At 38.5% G+C, this 18,996-nt stretch overlaps 1 protein-coding gene across 28 annotated transcripts in view; it reads left to right on the top strand.

Annotated features, from left to right (window-relative positions):
• Positions 1-18,996, top strand: part of ANK2 (ankyrin 2) — a 367,179-nt gene that overhangs the window by 311,794 nt on the left and 36,389 nt on the right. For 9 of the 28 annotated variants that reach the window (XM_062620860.1, XM_062620875.1, XM_062620868.1 and 6 more), the window contains 5 exons: positions 10,627-10,851; positions 13,740-13,894; positions 14,820-15,031; positions 15,868-16,072; positions 17,134-17,230. In XM_062620860.1, the coding sequence (XP_062476844.1) occupies positions 10,627-10,851; positions 13,740-13,894; positions 14,820-15,031; positions 15,868-16,072; positions 17,134-17,230 (894 nt within the window). Of the gene's footprint in view, positions 1-486; positions 529-1,427; positions 1,464-10,626; positions 10,852-12,459; positions 12,559-13,739; positions 13,895-14,819; positions 15,032-15,867; positions 16,073-17,133; positions 17,231-18,996 lie in introns of all 28 variants that reach the window. The other 19 variants (XM_062620862.1, XM_062620859.1, XM_062620867.1 and 16 more) reach the window with 4 other exon arrangements.

The following is an 18,996-nucleotide window of genomic DNA, read 5'->3' on the forward strand; positions in this document are numbered from 1 at the left end:
GTGCAAAACAATGTTTTTGTCATATCTGGCTTCTGGTGATACAGTGAAAAAAATTTCCACAATTTATTTGTATAGCTTATATTTCTGAGAATTTTACTGACAAATATGTAAAGGTATGGTGGATAAGAGGCAAATCTGACATATTGTCATATTGTGAGGAAGGACCTCTTAGTTCATGATTGTTTTTTTGTTCTAGAGCAAGATTTGTACTAACTCTGCAGCTTTTCCAACTCTGACTTGCTTATGGTAAAACTTTGGTTTAATGACAAATATTGATTTATTTTATATAATTTTTTAAACAAGTCCCTATTTTACTAATTGATGATCCAAGTGTATCAGTACTTGTATCTGACAAAATTAAGTAGCTGGGGTATTATTAGTGAATTTACCTTTGTGGAAGTTGTTGCTTCCATCAGTGAAAAAGGGAGAAAGATGAGGAAGTGGGCAGCTTGAACTGTGATAAATAATGTGAATTATCATTCTTAGCTGCGTATCTGCAAAAAAGGAGGCTGGATCCTTGTTAACAAGGTAAACAAAATATATTTCAAGTGTTGTACTTCGAATCCATAATGTTGTTTTCTCCAGTATGAGATTAATTTTCTGGGTAATAGTTACGGAAACAGGACCTGGCAGCGATTCTTAAATCTAAAAGTCTGATTGATTTCAAATTATACAGTAGCCTTTATGACCTTTGTTCAGAAAGTTACAATCAGGCAGAAGAGTGGGTCTGTTTCATGAATAGCAAGTGGCTGTTCATGTCAGTGAAGAAAGTGGCAACAGAAAAACATATAATAAAAAATGTCATCAGACAACTAACTGACAATGTGACACATTGCTAAGAGCCTAAACAGGTCAAAGTGAAAGTTTGAAATTTGTCATTCTGTAGTGCAGAACAAAAGGAGGACAAGAAACATGCTGAAATGGAAGAAAGTGGATGACAAAATATATTAATAGGACATTTGAAGAAAAGAAAATCATGGTTTATTGTGTTATCAGAAACAGTGGCTGGAATTACCTTAGATACCTTACCCTGTGATAGATATATTGTGGTCGAATTTTAGATGTGGATACCTAAACCATGCTGCATTTCACCTAATCTAGTTCTTGAAGGTGTACTCGGGCTCTAAGTGTACATTTTAGGTATCTGGCTTCCAGTTTGAAAATGTGTGTAAAGAAACCAAATCACTCAGCTTTATTGATCTACTAGTAGTAACCCTTTGTAACCAAGGATGTCTGCATAGGCTTATTTTCCATACTACTGACTCCTACCTTTTCATGTGTAATGAATATGCATATATATGTATATGTTCATGTGTTTAGTTTAGAAATTTGTTTCAGTTTTCTGATATTTCAATATTTCATTTAACTCATTCTTTTTTTTCCCCTTTCTTTTCCTTTTTGATGTTAAATCATCTATTCTATTACAGACAGTCTTCTCCGTGTCTTGATCATGACAACAGCAGGTGAACTTCTGCATAATTTCTTTCTATAATACATGGCACTTCTCACCCATCCTGTTCATTTTCCTCTCTTACCTCACTTCAGGATGCTTTAGTGTTTTGATAATGCATGTTAGCCAAGAGAAAAGAGACTAGCAGTAATTACTGCTACACAGGGCCATAGTAGCTGTAACAGCAGTTACACATGGCCGTATTTATCTGCATAGACAGTAAGTCATCTGCTGTGTTCTCTGTAAGAAAAAAATACTGGATGCATAATAAGTCCACTACAAAGACTCTTAACAAAGCTTCTTACAGATTTCTAGATAGTTTGAACCATTGATTTAATTAACAAGACATTTTTTCTGTTGGTGGCATGGTTTAATATCATTAAAAGGAAGGACTGCACCTCTCCACCCACTAATTTAACCCAAACCATTGCAGAGAGGTTTAGTTTTAGCGGTTATATTGCTTAGGGAGGCTTTTATATCCCTTATCTATATAAAAAATAATGCAGATGCAGCCCCTAAGCCATATTTTCCAAATTATGCCACCCTATTAAAACTAGCAGAATAACAGCACAGACCCAGTATATTTATTTTTTCATTCCAGATGCATTTTTTGTGTGACCTCAGTTAATCAGTGGTTAAATCCCTGGCACATTGTGTCCTCTATAGAACACCTGAAGCAGTACCTACCCAATGGAAGGAGATGACCTTCACTTGCCAAACTGTTTATTGGCACAGTGCCTTTTCATCTCCTTTAACATAACTGTATAAAGGTGAAAATCTTATTAAATGTTCATCTTAAATGTAAAATTATTAAATAAAAACTTAAACTATAAACCCATATTTTTAGGCCATGTCACACAATCTCCCTCTAGTTGACTAGTGCAGTGAAGACAATGTTACCAGACATTAATATTCCAGTGGTTTCCTGTGTAGGATCATGTTTTTTGTCCTCCTGGAATGTGTATTTTGCCTCGTTGATGTATGGCATAGTTGCAGCCTGATGGAAAGCACACTGAGGTTGTTGAATGACTTGCTGTTGACTTCAGCAGGAGCTGGATCAAGACATTGTTTCTTAATTTTAGACTTTGTCAGTTTTCTTCTCCAGCTGAACACTTTACGATGGCTGAAGCACCCTGATTGTTTCTACTTCTTCACTCTGCGACTAACACAGAATTGCTGCTATCTCCTTGTTTCCCAGTTTCTTTTAAAAATTAAGATAATATATGCTGAAAAGTTCTTAAATGTGTCTATGATGGATGTGCTCTAGTTAGAGCTTTTTCTTGCTCCCTGCTACCTGATGAGAGCATGTGTGCCTGCCTAGCTGGTCTGAAAAGATAATTGCACCCAAACTGAGTGTATGAAAGTGGTGGTCTATTGATTTGGCCTACTCTGGGTTTTTGTGTTCACAGAACTATTGCCTGTTCTAGAAAGGCAGTTCGCAAAGATGCTGGGTTTGCATGGCTCCTCAAGTGATTCTACAGAATAAGATGTGCGTTAGAGTGCTAACATGCTTGCATTCACAGCCACCTGACACTGTGACTATTCTATGATGCTATTTATGTGACACTGATTCTTCACAAATCATAGAATTGTAGAATGGTTTGGTTTCGAAAGGACCTTAAGATCATCTAGTTCTAACCCCCTGCTATGGGCAGGGGCACCTCACCCTAGACCATGTCACCCAAGGCTCTCTCTACCTGGCACACAATAAAGCACACAATAAGTATCACACAATAAGTACCTGTTTTCACCCCACCCTCCCTACTGCTGACATGTTCAGTTTTTAGTTTATTTGTTCAACCTGATATTATCTTTCAGATGAGCACAGATACAGAATAAAACCAAGTTAATTCTGCAAAATAAATAACTTGGGCTCAGATCTGAAATGCAGCTATTTCATGAAAATGCACCACAACATTTTGTCCTTGTAAGGCGGATAAATCTAGTGCATACATACCTGTGTTTTGTTTGAGTGGAACCATTTTCTCTGCTCTCTGTAGAAGGCATGGAAACAGTCTGAAAGATTTAGGGGCCTTCTATATATGCCCTCAACCAGAACAATGCTGTAGCCAAGGTTATTTGATGTAGTTACCTTTCATATGGCAAGTATGTAGTTTTCAATTGCTCTGGAATTGAAAAGAATTAAAAATCCTCTCTAATTTATGAGTAAATTTTGCTAAATTGGAGGAGATTGGATAATGCTTGATCTACCTGCTAACCATGAGTTTAACAGAAGCATGTATAGACTCCCCTGCAGTCTCTAACTTTTTCCTAGAAAAGAATTGCTTTTGTTATTTATATTTTTCTTGAAAAGAAAAAGAAAAGAAAGAAAAGAAAAAGAAAAGAAAAAGAAGAAAAAAGAAAAGAAAAGAGAAAAGAAAAGAAAAGAAAAGTATTGTGGTTTAAGCCCAACTGACAACCCAGAATCACGCAGCCGCTCGCTCACTCCCCCCCTGTTCCTCCCAGCCCCGTTCCCAGAGTGATGGGGAGGAAAATCGGAAGAATGTAACTCCCACGAGTTGAGATAAGAACAGTCCAGTAACTATAACACAAAACCACTACTGCTACCACCAATAATAATAATGATAAGGGAAATAAAAAGGGAAGAGAATACAGCCCTCACCACCCACCAACCGATACCCAGCCTGACCGGGCAGTGATCTAGCCCTGCTGGGTAACTGCCCCCAGTTTATATACTGGGCATGTTCTGTGGTATGGAATGCCCCTTTGGCTAGTGTGGGTCAGGTGTCCTGTCTCTGCTTCCTCCCAGCTTCCCCTCCTCCATGGCAGAGCATGAAACTGAGAAAGTCCTTGGTCAGAGTAAACATTACTGAGCAACAACTAAAAACATCGGTGTTATCAGCATTATTCTCAGGCTGAAAGTCAAAAACACAGCACTGCACCAGCTACTAAGAAGGAGAAAAATGACTGCTACTGCTACAGTATCCACCCCTTATTCCATACGATTCATGTCATGATCAGGTCTCACATTTTCCAGTATACCATCACTCTTGTCTCAGACATATATATATATATACACATCCACACACACTCAAATAGAGAGAGATCATTCCTTAGTGCATTCCAATCCCTATAAAGCTGCCGAGTTCATGATGTCAGGCTACATATGTTGTAACAGTCTTTCAGAGCAGGAGAGGCTGTGTGCAGTGCTGGATTGTTGCCTGCTGATGATACCGCAGAATTCGTCTGGTTTCATCAAAGTTCATTCTTTGTTGGGATGATGGTTGAAGGGAAGTCAGGGATGCTCGCTGGTAACCTGAAGGTATCTAGCTGGTGGGCTATAAAAGTCTACATAGCAGGCAGCATATAATTGAGTTCATTGGCTGTTTTCCCCTAAAATCAAATCCCCTTGAGGTACACATTGGATTTCCCCATCTTCCCTCATTACCCACCAAGTATGTCCGGGTTCCTGAGCAAAAGCAATCCCACCAGTGGGTTTGCCTTTACCTGAAGCAGGAATAACCCAGACTGTCTTCCCCAGCAAATTCTTTATGTGCACCACAGGAACTTTATCCCCTTCTACAGTATGTAAAAGTTCTGACTGGGCTGGGCCAGCCCTCTTGCCAGATTCTCTGGTGTTGACCAACCAGATGGCTTTTGGTAAATGTATATCCCAATATTTGAAAGTCCCACCACCCATTGCTCTCAGTGTAGTTTTTAACAGCCCATTGTACCATTCAATTTTCCCAGAGGCTGGTGAAAAAAGAATAGAGAAAAGAGAAAAGAAAAGAAAAAAGAAAAAAGAAAAGAAAAGAGAAAAGAAAAGAGGAAAGAAAATGAAAGAAAAGAAAGAAAAGATAAAAAGGAAAAGAAAAGAAAAGGAAAAAGAAAAAAAAGTAAAGAAAAAAGAAAAGAAAAAAAAGAAAAAAGAAAAGAGAGGAATCCCGATTTACCCCTCATTTTCTTTAAGAGTGCTGAGAAAGATCGTCATGGTGTTGCCCTGGTTTCCCTTGACATACAAATTCTGACTTTGCTGCTTTAACTAATAATCTGCTTTGATTTTGAATCATCACTTAATTGAAATTTAAGTTCTTGCCATGGGCTGCCAGAATAAGCTGAAATCAGTGCTAAAGACGGATGCTTCCAGTATATATAGTTATTACGGGAAGGACATTAGAACATCTTCTGAAATGGACTTTTGCTGATGGAAAGTACATGTTATTTTGATGCATTGCTTGATCAGTCAGTTCAGTTATTTTGTCCACCTTTGTATTAAAGGTCTCACAAGAATGTTTTCCTACTTATCAGCTGTCCAAATGTTTTCTCCTATTTGTATTGTTTTCCCTCTTCTCAATTTTCCTTCATTTCTCCCAACCAGTTAGTCTCTGCTAAGGTTTTCCTTCCCCCATTAAACTATCTTTAACCTCATTTGAAAATTGTAGCTATTATATCAACATGGAGTTCCTATAAGTTATTTTAGTTTCTTTTATTTTTTTTTTAAATTTTAAATATTATAATAAATCATCATAAAAGTATGTAAGGAACATGTAGCAGCCTAATACTTTCAGGGTTCCCTCTTTCTTCTCCTCTTCTGGTGATAACCTGCAAGAGCTTTCTGATTCCCTTTAATCCCTTTTATTTATTTTTTTTTTTCCTCTTGAACTCTTCAAAGCTATTTGCATTTCTCCTTAATGAGCCCTCTCCCTTTCATTCTTTGTACATAGTTGTTGGCAGTGCTTATCACACAGTATCACAGTATGCTGGAGATTGGAAGGGACCTCAAAAGATCATCTAGTCCAATCCCCCTGCCAGAGCAGGAACACCTAGATAACGTTACACAGGAATGTGTCCAGGCGGGCTTTGAATGTCTCCAGGGAAGGAGACTCCACAACCTCCCTGGGCAGCCTGTTCCAGTGTTCCGTCACCCTCACTGAGAAGAAGTTCCTTCTCAAGTTTAAGTGGAACCTCTTGTGTTCCAGTTTGCACCCATTACCCCTTGTCCTATCATTGTTTGCCACTGAGTAGAGCCTGGCTCCATCCTCGTGACACTCCCCCTTTATATATTTATAGACACTTATAAGGTCACCCCTCAGTCTCCTCTTCTCTAAACTATAAAGACCCAGCTCCCTCAGTCTTTCCTCATAAGGGAGATGCTCCACTCCCTTAATCATCTTGGTTGCCCTGCGCTTATAGTAGTTCTCCCTGCGATTGGAACACATGGAATGATCCATGTATCCTACTTAGCCAAAAGTCCCTTTTTGCACAAGAAAATTGGCATTAGCAGAGGGTGCCCAGTACCCTTGGCAGAAGGAGGCTCTTCAGGAAGTTTGAAATCAGAGCAGGGAAGACCAATGCAAAGATTGAACGGGTACCTCTCAGGGATGGTAAAGCAAAGCACTGGCTCTCTGCATGCAGCATGCAACAAAGCTTCAGGAGTCTGTATGATTTTAGGGTTATTCATATGCTAGAATTAGGTGTTATTGTCTTTTGACCATGGTAGTTTATTGTGATAATGTGCCACTTCCCAGAGTGATGCCTTAATCTACCTAGTTATTCCTGCTAGTTTTGTCTGTTCATTTGAGTACAATCTCTTCCTATTTCAGCCTTGTCACTTAACAACATCTGACCAAAGAAACATTAAGGAGGGGAAAAATAATGCATGTGTGCATGGGCAACAAAATGATTAATGTGCATTTTACTTTTCTTCTATATTAGTCATACAATTTTTTTTACTTTTCTAAATACACATTTCAGAAAGAATGTTTTAGGTCATGTGTTGGTTTTGTATAGATTATTTGCATGTTGATATACACAGTCCTTCAAAAGGCCAAAGCTTTCCTAGTCCTGGAACAGTAATGTCATCATCCAGATGCCCTGTTATGTAGCAGATAGGCAGAAAAAGAGGCCGCTATGATTCAGAAAATGCTTTATTACAAATTATTTGTCTGACCCTTTTGTATAGCAGTAAGTATGTGAAATGTGCTTATTAAAAAAAAAAGGAAGAAGAAATTGGATTAGATAAGTGGATGAAAAAAGAAATGTGGCAAATGGTTGGGAAATAAACAGGGTGATATGGTGAAAAAGAACATATTTTTCTACTTGGGTCAGCTTTACAAGTCCTCTATCAATGTACTGTTCTTTCAGACTTTTATGCCATGGTTCTGGAGCTGAGGAATTTTGTCCTTCAATTTCTTTCTTTTGCACTAATTCATGCTAGTTGTCCAAAATTCTGGGTTTTTTTTGAAATTTCGTAGTATATAGCTGGTTTTGTCAACTGTCTTCTCCATATCTCGTGCGGCAATTGGCGCTAATCTTTCTGTGCTGTCCTCACAGAATTCTGTGTTTGTCTGGATTTGCTGTCTGGCAGTTGAAGAAGTCACAAAGCCCTTCAGGAGTCCCCCATTTAATCTGAGGGTCTATTTCTGTGATAGAGCACAAATCTGTTTTTTGGTGTATATGTGGTGAACGCTTCTGTTTGCTAGATTGTGTCCATTATTTAGTAAGTACAATAGACCTTCCTTATGATAGAAACAGCTGTTTTTACCCTGAATAATAACACCGTACTGTTTTTATTCTGTTTTCTTGATGTCCACTTTCCAGTGATACTTAACCTTGGCCTGTTTTTCCACTCTTTTGAGCTATGCTTGGTTTCAGTGATTGATTACCGATAGATGTTGTGATAGATTGACTGACAGACCCACCAGCACATTCAGTAAACTTGAGCTGAAGGAAAGAGTTGCAGCTTTAAGGCCTGAACACACAGAGCTATCCCTCTGCATCTCGAGTGCTTGCTAGAGACAAATGCCACCCTCCATTTTTAGTTGATCTGTATTAGATCCTGAGTTTTACAGGTGTGAGAACACAGGATAAGACTGTGTGTATGCGGTGAGCTACAAGTTTGTTACAGATAGTCAAAAACAAAGAGAACTCCTGCTTCTTTGGCTTTTATATTGGTTTTATGCCACAAGCTGGTTATCTTAATTGTTGAAGTGTATGAGGTGTTCTTTATGTGACGGCACCACGATTTCAGCACTCTGCTTATCTCTTAGTCTGAAAGGAAGTCACTACAAGGAGAAAAAGGATTGTATTAAAAGCAATGGAACCCATTATTGTGCTCAGAAGGGAGATTATTTGATTTGGACCCTTACCTTTTGTGTCTATGTATTCTTCTATCAGTTAACCATGGTTTTGGCATTGCTGAGACACATGGGGAGATAGCTAAGGAGGACATGAGACAGATAGATAACCTAACAGTAATATTTCAGTGATGGACAGCAAAAGAAGGCTATCTGGTTGTTAAAGTATTCAATCTTGAGTAGTATGTCAATAATGGAAATAACTGAATCCTAAAAATTGTATTCATGACATCTTACACAATGAAAAATGTGAATGTTAATTTAATTCAGTAAGTGCACTCATTAGGTTTGGGTAATTGTGGGGGTGGTGTTTCTCTTGCTCCTAGTATTAGCATCAAAATGTGAAACTCTTCTTCCAGCACTCAGTATTGTTAACTACCTCTAAATGCATCCATCATAATAGAGACTTGGACCGATTCTCCAAAATGTAATTCAGAACCACTTTGATAAAGCTACAGTATTATTGCAACAATTGAGCATTTAGTATCTCTTAAGCTCGTCTTTCATCTGTGCTTTAGTATGTATAAAGTGTGTGTTTTGTGAAGGAAGCTTCCAAGCTCTCAGATAATCCCCAGAGAATCAAAGCTGTAAAATGTTTTCATTTTCTTTTTTTCCCCCCTTGTTAAAACCACAGAAACACCAACCTCTAAGGAATGAGATAATGGTTGTACTACCCAGACTTTTACACTAAACAAAACCTAGAGGTATATGAATGGCAGTAGAATAGGAGACTGCATGCGTGAGAAAGACTGGCATCCGTGGTGCATGGTGTGCTTCTGACCTGCGCTTGTAGCTCCTTTCCATCGCCCATTTTTCTGATTTGCACGGTGTGTTGAGTGTTGTGTTTTTACAGCATGTGAAATTACTTGTAGCTGTGTGGACAAGAAATGGATGCAATCTTTGTTGCACAGAACGGTCAAGGGAACGGTGGAAAAATACCTGTATTTGTTACTCATGTTATAAGGGCTTTTCTCTATTGCAGGTCCTTCAGTAGCATTTCTGCGACTCCCAGTGTGATGATTCTATTTTAGTGGCTAGAAGTAGGCCTGGTACCATTCTGTCTCATCTACTCTTATTTTCACTTCCAGCAATCTGGCATTCCCATCCCACATCAGGCATGATCCTAAGTCATAAATCAGTTAAAAAAAAAGAAATAGAAGTAGTTCTACACCTTTCCCAAGAATGTCCCCAGTCTTTGTAACAAATCTGTCAAAATCTGCCTGTTGGTTATATATGGCACTATTAAAAGTTCAGGACAAAAGAAATTTCATGAAATGTTTTTCTCCCTTTTAAAGAAAAAGAAAGAAATAAGAGGACTCTCTAAAGATAGTTTTCTGCCTCTGTAAGTTTTCCACTGGGACATTGTATTGCTGTGGAAAGTAATGTGGAAAGACAAAAATCCATAAATGAACTTCTTACATAGTGACTGCATGTATCGTCATGTCACCAAAATCAAACAGTAAGGATGTGTTGGGTTTTTACATAAATAGGTGCTAGCTCCACTCATGTAATATGAATTGTATCCACATGCTCCGTAATGAAATTTTATTTATTTTTTTTTTAAATCCAAACCATTTTTTGTTAGAAATTATAGTTTAGTAAATAACTAGAAGAAGATCATATAGATATCTTAAAATCACCCCGAACCCCTACAGTCCCTCCAGTCAGAATTGGCTTTATATCCATAAGTCATAAATAATATTCTTCAATAAGATAACTAAAGAGTGCCAGATTTACAGTGGAGATGCATGCAGGTGCAGAGTAGTGGTATTTGCAGTTGACTTTGTCTCTAATAGGTAGAGACACATGTGCTCACATTTATTAGTGACTGCTGGTATTTGTCCCAACAGCAGCACTTTAAAATATGACTTTCTGGAAGAACTCTTAGATAGCAGATGTTAGTTTATCTAATAAATGACCTTAGCATGATTTGGTGCTTCACATGGGAGAAAGGCTTTTTCAAATTGTACATCTTGAGAAACAGTGATATGTACATACGTAGTTTGTTACGTATGTGGAACGTAACCAAAGGCGCTTCGATAGGGCTTGTATCTAATTTTCTTTCCCCTGATTTTTCAGCTTCCTAGTTAGTTTCATGGTAGATGCTCGTGGGGGTGCCATGAGAGGCTGCAGACACAATGGACTCCGAATCATTATTCCTCCACGGAAATGCACTGCTCCAACACGAGTGACTTGCCGGTTGGTGAAACGTCACAGACTGGCCACCATGCCTCCTGTGGTGGAAGGTGAAGGTCTGGCAAGCCGCCTGATAGAAGTGGGACCTTCTGGTGCTCAGTTTCTTGGGTAAGGGCTGTCATCTGGCCTAATGGAAAATCTTCAGTCTATTTTTTGCTTGTTTGCAAGTTGCACTGAAATGGTTCCTTTATCGGAAAAGATGCTTGTAACATATGGTAACAGACCGGCTGTGTGAAATACAAATCAGTTGTTAGTTGACAATTCACAAAGCTTTTATGCCTTTTCCTTTGAAAACAGGTATTTCTACCACTAGCACTAAGATTACTGTGCTTCCTTGCACAGAACTATTACTTGGTGTTGTGGTATTATAGTGGGAAAGGACCCTTTGCAGCCAGGAAATAATCTGCATCTAAGGCATGATTAGCACAGCACTGATCTAAAGCCCAAATGTAAAGCCTGCTACATGTGCAACACAAGTTACTGCTGCGTGGTTTTAGAGACTTGTGTTGTGTTACCAGTAAATTGGGCTATCAGGGAAGCACAGCATCTTTGATTTTTCTGGGGTTGAAATTGCTAAATTAAGCAATGGGACAACTCTGGAAGATTTTGTATGTCTTTTTTGTCCTATGCTGCAAACCTCATAGAAAGATCAGATTTGTGGCTGCTGCTGAGCTTGTCGTAGGGATTTTCAACTGAAAGCAGCAGTTCTCCACACTTTGTTTTACCAGCTGTTCTCCCTATCAACTGTGGCATCCAAAAGTGGATGATTGAAGGAACCCTTTCATTCAGGAATTGTAAAAAAAAGTGACTCTGTAAACAGGAATAGTTACAGTCCATTTAGGAACAAATCAGTTGCTTTAAAATCCTATTATAATGGGCAGTCATCAGAGCCACTACCTTCGTTAGTGCTTTTGCTAAAAGATTGAGCTGAGGGAGAGAAAATAGGTGATCGGTTGCTTTTAACTGCCCACTGCGTTTCTATGGAGTGTGAAAGGAGAACATACCCAAGACATCTTCTGGTTATTTCACTTTTCCTGTAATATGGTTAAAAAGCAAGAGCAGTTCTAATACACTGCAAATGTGATGCTAAGAGCAAGCCACCATTTCTTTTGACATACAGGCTAGCTCTTAATACCACAAGTAACAGCAAACAAGCTATTAATTGGATGCTTTATACCACCAGGTCATTTTTAAAGAGAAGTAGAAAGAAAGAAGAAGAGCAGAAGAAATACTGTGCTGTCCCTTTTAGTCTTACCATTATCTTTGTCACACACAAATTGATCTTAAAGAGTGTCTCCCATTTTATTTTTAATGGTTCTTCTACCTGATGAGAATGTTTCACCTGAAAGACATAGCATAGTTTTATTCATTCTCAGATCTCTGTGACCTTCCTGCAAGAGTTTTTCTAGATGTTGTGCTGGCAGTGAAATCAGAAAATTACTGTACCGTTTACAGAGATGCATTCTAAGGTCTGAATTCTGTTCCTGTTGAGTTCACTGCCAAAACTTCCTTTGCCTTCCCATAAGCAAGAAATATCCTAAATCAAGGAAACTGATTTTGCTTATCACCAAATTGTCCTCACTAGGATGAAACTGTATTCAGTGTACAGCCTAATTCCACTCTGTGGACCAGATGGGTGGCACTGGCATTCTGGCACAAAAAATACATAAAGCTTATTTATGTTCTTTCTTTCACTGCTGCTTTGGATGTACTCAGTAAACTTCACCTGCCTACGGCTCCTCCCCCACTTAATGAGGGAGAAAGCTTGGTCAGCCGAATCCTTCAGCTGGGGCCTCCTGGGACCAAATTCCTTGGGTAGGAGAGATGAAACAAATTGATGGATGCTGACCTCCCCATTCTCCTCCTCCTTCTGCAATATGATTTTTTTATGTCATTATGCCCATGATATTGTCTCTTTCTATCATTTGCAGTTTTGTATACCTAACCCTTAGTGGACCATTTTTCAACCCTTGTGATATGTGGTTTTGTTTTGGTGATATGTTTCTATCTTTTTCTTCAAGTACTGTGGCCTTCATTTTTGTTTGTTTGGCATGAAATCTTCCTAGTTATGTGCTTGGTGTCTGCAGCAAAGCAACCTGGATGGGGACAGAAAAAAGGAATCTACTGTAAATTTTAAATTTTTTTTTATCAACATATATGTTGGATAGCACCAGCACATGGCATTTACTACGTACATGGTAACCTGTGGAAGTCCTCTAATTAAAGAAGTGTATATACAAATATATTTGTATTTTCTCTCTTATTTCTAAGAGTACATATATATGTAGATCTAGATATATGTGATAGATATATAGATATATATGTACATATATATGTAGATCTAGATATATGTGCAGGTGTTGTATATATGTGGCACATACACTGATTCATATATTGACATCTGCTTGTGAGGCAACAAGGCTAATTCTTCTCTCTTATACTGAAATAGAAACCCAGATAATCTCCTCAGACCTCTTTTATCTTTCCCAGAGTGTAAATCAGGAATAAATTCATTGTAATATGTAGAAGTAAAATTGGCACATAATACAATAGCCCGCCAGTTGCAATGAATTATTCTGATTTGTACTAGTATAACTGAGATCAGAATTTGTCCCACTATTGATATACATTACAGTAGATTCTCTTTGAAATGAAGTTGTGCAGGTTAACCCAGACAGTAGTGACAACTAAAATGAGCATGAGTTTTTCTATGAATTTTCAAAACAGTTGCTAAATTTCCTGTTAATTATTTTACCAGATACCATTCACACTGTGGAAAGAGGTGAATGCACTTCGTAATCTGTCCTTCAACATTTACTGGGTCCTTATAAAAATCTAGTATGTGTTAGTGACCTACTCATTTAGGATTATACAGAAGCATTCTAGCTTAACAGGTAGAATTCCAGGTCACTTTGTAGCAGACTGAATAGAGTGGCTGTTAATCCTGTTTCTTCTTCTCTCCCATGTGCATTTAATGCGCTGTGTTGCTGTGCCAGGCCTGTGATTGTGGAGATTCCCCATTTTGCTGCTCTGCGTGGGAGAGAGCGAGAGCTGGTGATCCTGCGCAGTGAGAATGGGGACAGCTGGAAGGAGCACTTCTGTGAATACACTGAAGATGAACTGAACGAAATCTTGAATGGGATGGATGAAGGTACCCAGTGTGACTTTTTTCTTCTGCTTCCACATTTCTTCTGTAACTGAGGGTCATAGCCTTCTACCATTTATTCTATTTAACTCCTCATGTTTGGACCACCCTAGTATTTCTGACACTGCGTTCTCCAGATACTTCATTTCAGTCACACTAGAGCGTAATCATGTTTTCAGTATAGAAGCCAGCAGGTGTGCTGCATGCTTGTGCTTCCCTTGCATGTTCTGCTGAAGTAGTGGGACAAAACAAAATCCACCATCATGAAGTTGAGAATAGATGCTACACTGAACATTTTTTGCTGCTTCTTTTCTTAGTGTTGAACAAAAAGCTTCCGTAACAAACATCTTTCCAAAATAAGTCAATTATACTAATCCTTACCAAGCAGCTACATGTGTGCAAGGAAATGTCAGTCATGTGTACTCTTGCTTTTGGAGGGAACAGAATGGCATTGGGCTGTCTAGGACCTGGAGAATTTATTACTAGTTTTGATGGATTTTTTTTTAACAAAAAAAGTTCCAAAAGTAAACCAGCCAACTCAATACTTAGACCTGAACTCAGACTTCGGTACTTTTTTCATTTGGAGTTTAGTTTACTTGATGCTACTCCAGACCATGGTGTAAGCACTTGAAGTAGAAAGGGGCTTGGACCAATCCCTTTGCTTGCTTCCCTACCAATTTGGGGGATTTTGTCAAAATGTTTTGAGTTTGCTGTCTTAAGCTCCCTTCAGTTAGTTCTGTTCCTTTCTTGATTTCTCTGTTTTATCTGAACTTAAAGTACTGGGGTATGTTTCCTTTTCCCCTTTGATTTCTAGACAAAATACTTTTGTAAGTTGCAGTTAAACTGTGAAAAGCTTGAATGTACTTTGAAATACACTGTATTGTTTGTACAAAAATGCTGGTCTTCTGACCATCTTCTCTTTTGGCCTCAGTACTTGATACCCCAGAGGAGCTTGAGAAGAAACGTATTTGCCGCATCGTCACCCGAGATTTCCCTCAGTACTTTGCAGTGGTATCCCGGATCAAACAGGACAGTAATCTCATCGGACCAGAGGGTGGTGTGCTAAGCAGCACTGTTGTACCACAAGTGCAGGCAGTCTTCCCAGAAGGGGCTCTCACCAAAAGAATTCGTGTTGGCCTCCAGGTACAGAGAAACAACTACGGGGCGTATCTTTCTTTCTTCTTTTATTTTTTTTTATCATGTGAAATCACCTTTTTGGAATGGAGATCCAGCTTATTCAGCTTATGATGTTGTAGGTTGTTGTCTAGAATGCTTCTAGTAAAAATAATAATAACAAAGAATTCTGTTCAACAGCCAAAGCTTTGGATATTCCTGTCTGTTAACTGTCTGTATGATCTTGGGAACAGCACCCAATTTAGTTGATGATGATATTAACATAACAGGTCATAGAATAATTTCTTAAATGCTTCTTATGAAAGGCATCAGAGAAGTACAAAGTGTTGTAATAGTTGGGTCAAATCTGCAGATTCTCAGCATGAAGTAAAGCAGGCTAGCAGTTAATTACTAAAGGAGAGGGAAATTTTTCTCCTACCTGCATCCCCGACTCCTGCTGCCCACATCCACAGCTTACCTTGGCCAGGAGACTGTCCTTGCTGAAATCCCCTATGAATAATTGAATAATTAAAATAGCTCAGAGCTTGTTCTAAGGTGGACAAAACCCCCTGAGGTGACAAGGAAGTCATTTGCTACTGGTTAAGTGAATTAAATTAATACTGTAAAGGGTCTGAGAAGCACCAAAAAAGGGGATAGGAAGAGGAGGGAGGCATGGGAAAGTTGAGAAAGGGAGATCTACCCTTCTCGCTGGCAGTCAGTTGTTCTGGCTGCAGATTTTCAAGGGAAATGGTGCCATTTAGTGTAAAAGCTTAAGAGTTTTGTGGCAATATACAGACTCAGTTCTTTACATACTCATTAAACTGTTCTCAAATACCTGTTCTGTTATTGCCTTTTGTTTTGGAAAGGCTCAACCTATGCATACCGAACTTATGAAGAAGATTTTAGGCAACAAGGCTACCTTCAGTCCTATAGTCACGCTGGAGCCCAGGAGAAGGAAGTTCCATAAACCCATCACAATGACCATTCCCATCCCTAAGGCCTCCAGCGATGGGATCATGAATGGTTATGGAGGTGACACACCTACTTTAAGGCTACTATGCAGCATAACAGGTAGGATGCAAATACTAGAGCTTTTTATCTGCATCTTTAAATTGTTGGTCAACATGGGCTGATGGTACACATGGAAATCTTGGTGAAAACGTGACTGGGATGAAAGCCTGTGAAAATAAATTACTTTCCAAACAATTCCTTTATAGCAAAAATAACATTTGTTGTTTTGACTAACAAGAGATGTGTAATATAATCATAGATTTTGGGCTTGGGTTTTTTGCATTTTCCTTACAGTTTGTTTCTTGAAAACCAACATACCTCTGCCTAGCAGCGTAAGTGTAATGCAGACATAATGTTGCAGTATGCTTCAAGGAAAATAGTGGAATTAAACACTTTGTACTTGCTATAACTCGAAAGTGATGAGCGTCTCAGTCTCAGTTAAAAGGTGGAAATGAGCTGCATACATTTATTCTGTTTAGAAGTTAGCATCTTTCTTAATTTTCAAACTGATTTCAAATACTGACCCAGCATAAGATACATTACACACTGAAATATGCCATGAGTCATTCCAGAGAACCCATGCCTTTACAATTTTCTGATACAAAGATGTTAGGTACCTGCTGAAATACAACATGTCACCCTCAAAAAAGTGTTTGCATTTAAATAGAGAGGAATGGTCTCCTCAATACAGGGGAGTTTGAGTATGTTTCTTGGAGGAGCAGTAAATCTGCAAGGATCGTCTAGAAAACTTCAAAAGGGAGTTTAACTGCATTATATCTGGGCCAATTTTGCCCTGCAGTTGAAGAGTCTAGACAAAGCAAAAGTAATTTCTAACATTACATCTCTCCCTCTAAATTCAGCCTTTGCTAATGTTTCTGGAACTCTTCTGCAAGACAGACATTTGAAAATCATTTGGGAGCTTTGTTTTCTTAGGGGAATCCTGTATGATCCTACTAGCATTAGCGGAATAACATGGACCTGAGGAGAAGACACATCTGGGCTTATTTCTGGTTTCATAACAATTAAAAACTCAGAAGAATATAAAATATTTTTAGAAGCAAGAAAGTTGCAGACTCGCTGGGCTTTAATTTAACATTTTGGGTTTTTTAATCTCATTTCAGGAGGAACCACCCCTGCCCAGTGGGAAGACATCACTGGAACAACGCCACTGACATTTGTTAATGAATGCGTTTCCTTCACAACAAATGTGTCTGCCAGGTACCTATGCATCAAAACATGAGTTTTATAGTCTTACTTTCAAGTGTATGTCTTTTTCTTTTTTTTTTTTTCCCCCAACAAGTACTTCCTTTAACCTATTTCAGTTGATGTAGTAGAGGGAACATAAATCCTTTGTTTATGCTGCGAACCAATTGGCGAGGTATCTTGTAGCCTCCTAGCCCAGACAGATTACATACCAGAGCTGCACAGTTCTTACTGGCTGCGGAAAGAAAATGATGTCTTTGTCATTTTTATCTCAGCTATTGGTCCTTTGCAGTCACCACCTGCCCTGATCCTAGAAATGACATACTCATTTCATTCTGAAATAGTAATCACAATCATAGAATGGTTTGGGCTGGAAAGGATCTTAAGATCATCCAGTTCCAGCTCCCTGACATGGGCAGGGATATCTCACACTAGACCATGTCGCCCAAGGCTCTGACCTTGAACACTGCCAGGGATGGAGCATTCAGAACTTCTTTGGACAACCTGTTCCAGTGCCTCACCACCCTCACAGTAAAGAATTTCTTCCTTATATCTAACTTGAACTTCCCGTTTCGGTTTAAACCCATTACCCTGTGTACTATCGTTACTCCCTGATGAGGGTCAGTTTTGAGGTAGCTAGAAAAAAAAAAGGTTTCCTTTTGAATGCCACTTGTCTCCCTGATGCAGAAATACTCAAATTTCCATGGAAACAGAAATCCCTTATTTGGGTAGTTCAGCATCCATCTTAAAAAAGATGTTACTTCCAGAATATCCTACAAATAAGAAAAGCCTGTAAAATCTCTTCTAACCATCTGCTCTAGTGATGAAATTCAACTGCTGTCTTTCTGAAAACAGAATTTAATATAAAAAAATTATATATATATATATGTATTTTAGTTTGAACTCTGTGTGTGATTGATATCGCAGAAATGCTCAGAATTCTCTTCCTTTGTATTAGGAGCTGCAGTCCATGACCTGGAAATTATTACATTTAGTGTGTGTAGTCTAGCAAATGGTTACAAATATCTTGGAAAACTTGCCCATGAAAATCAATGAATTTCCTGGAGCGCACAAGTTGAGTGTCCAGAGCAGTTATAAACCTATTATATTAGGTTTGCTATCTAATGAGATAATTTATTGAATGTTAACATGAGTTCAGCTCTTGCAGTCCAATCTACAGTGTAACTGTAACAATAAGTGAAATAGGGTATTATTTTTCTATACATTCTCAGGTCAGAAATGGCTTTCTTCCCATTATGTTGGATACTTTGCTTATGTAAGTTTCTTTTCAGTTCAACTGAACCTTTAACAGCAGGGTCCACAAGAAGGGGATCCTAAAGTGCATTTTAGCTCTCATCTGCTACCTGCAGTGCTCTGTTTAAATGGATGAATTAGAAATTAATTTAAGAAACAGATGTGGAGACTAGATGCAAGTTTGAGAGGTCAAAATCCCTAAAATAGTAAGTCCCTAGCAGGGCTACACATGAAATACAACCACAACGAGGATGACAGTTTAGGGAACTACAATCCATAGTAGTGTAGTGGATGTTTCCTAATCCTAATGATCATATTAGAAGTTACTGCTGTTTCTAATTTTTTATTATATAGGGTCTCTTTGTATTATAGGCAAGGTCTCAGGTAGAGATTTTCATGGGTTCTACTTCTTCATTTTGCTCTAAATGAATGTTCGACAGTCTGCTTTAACAAAAACATTATTTTAAATGCTGTGAAAGTTAGAAAATGGGATTTGTTAATGTATTTACAGTCAAAGAATTTATTAC

This window comes from Pezoporus occidentalis, unplaced genomic scaffold (assembly GCF_034315485.1).
Source record: "Pezoporus occidentalis ecotype Australia unplaced genomic scaffold, CSIRO_AGI_Poc_V1 ctg224, whole genome shotgun sequence".
Taxonomy (NCBI): Eukaryota; Metazoa; Chordata; class Aves; order Psittaciformes; family Psittacidae; genus Pezoporus; species Pezoporus occidentalis.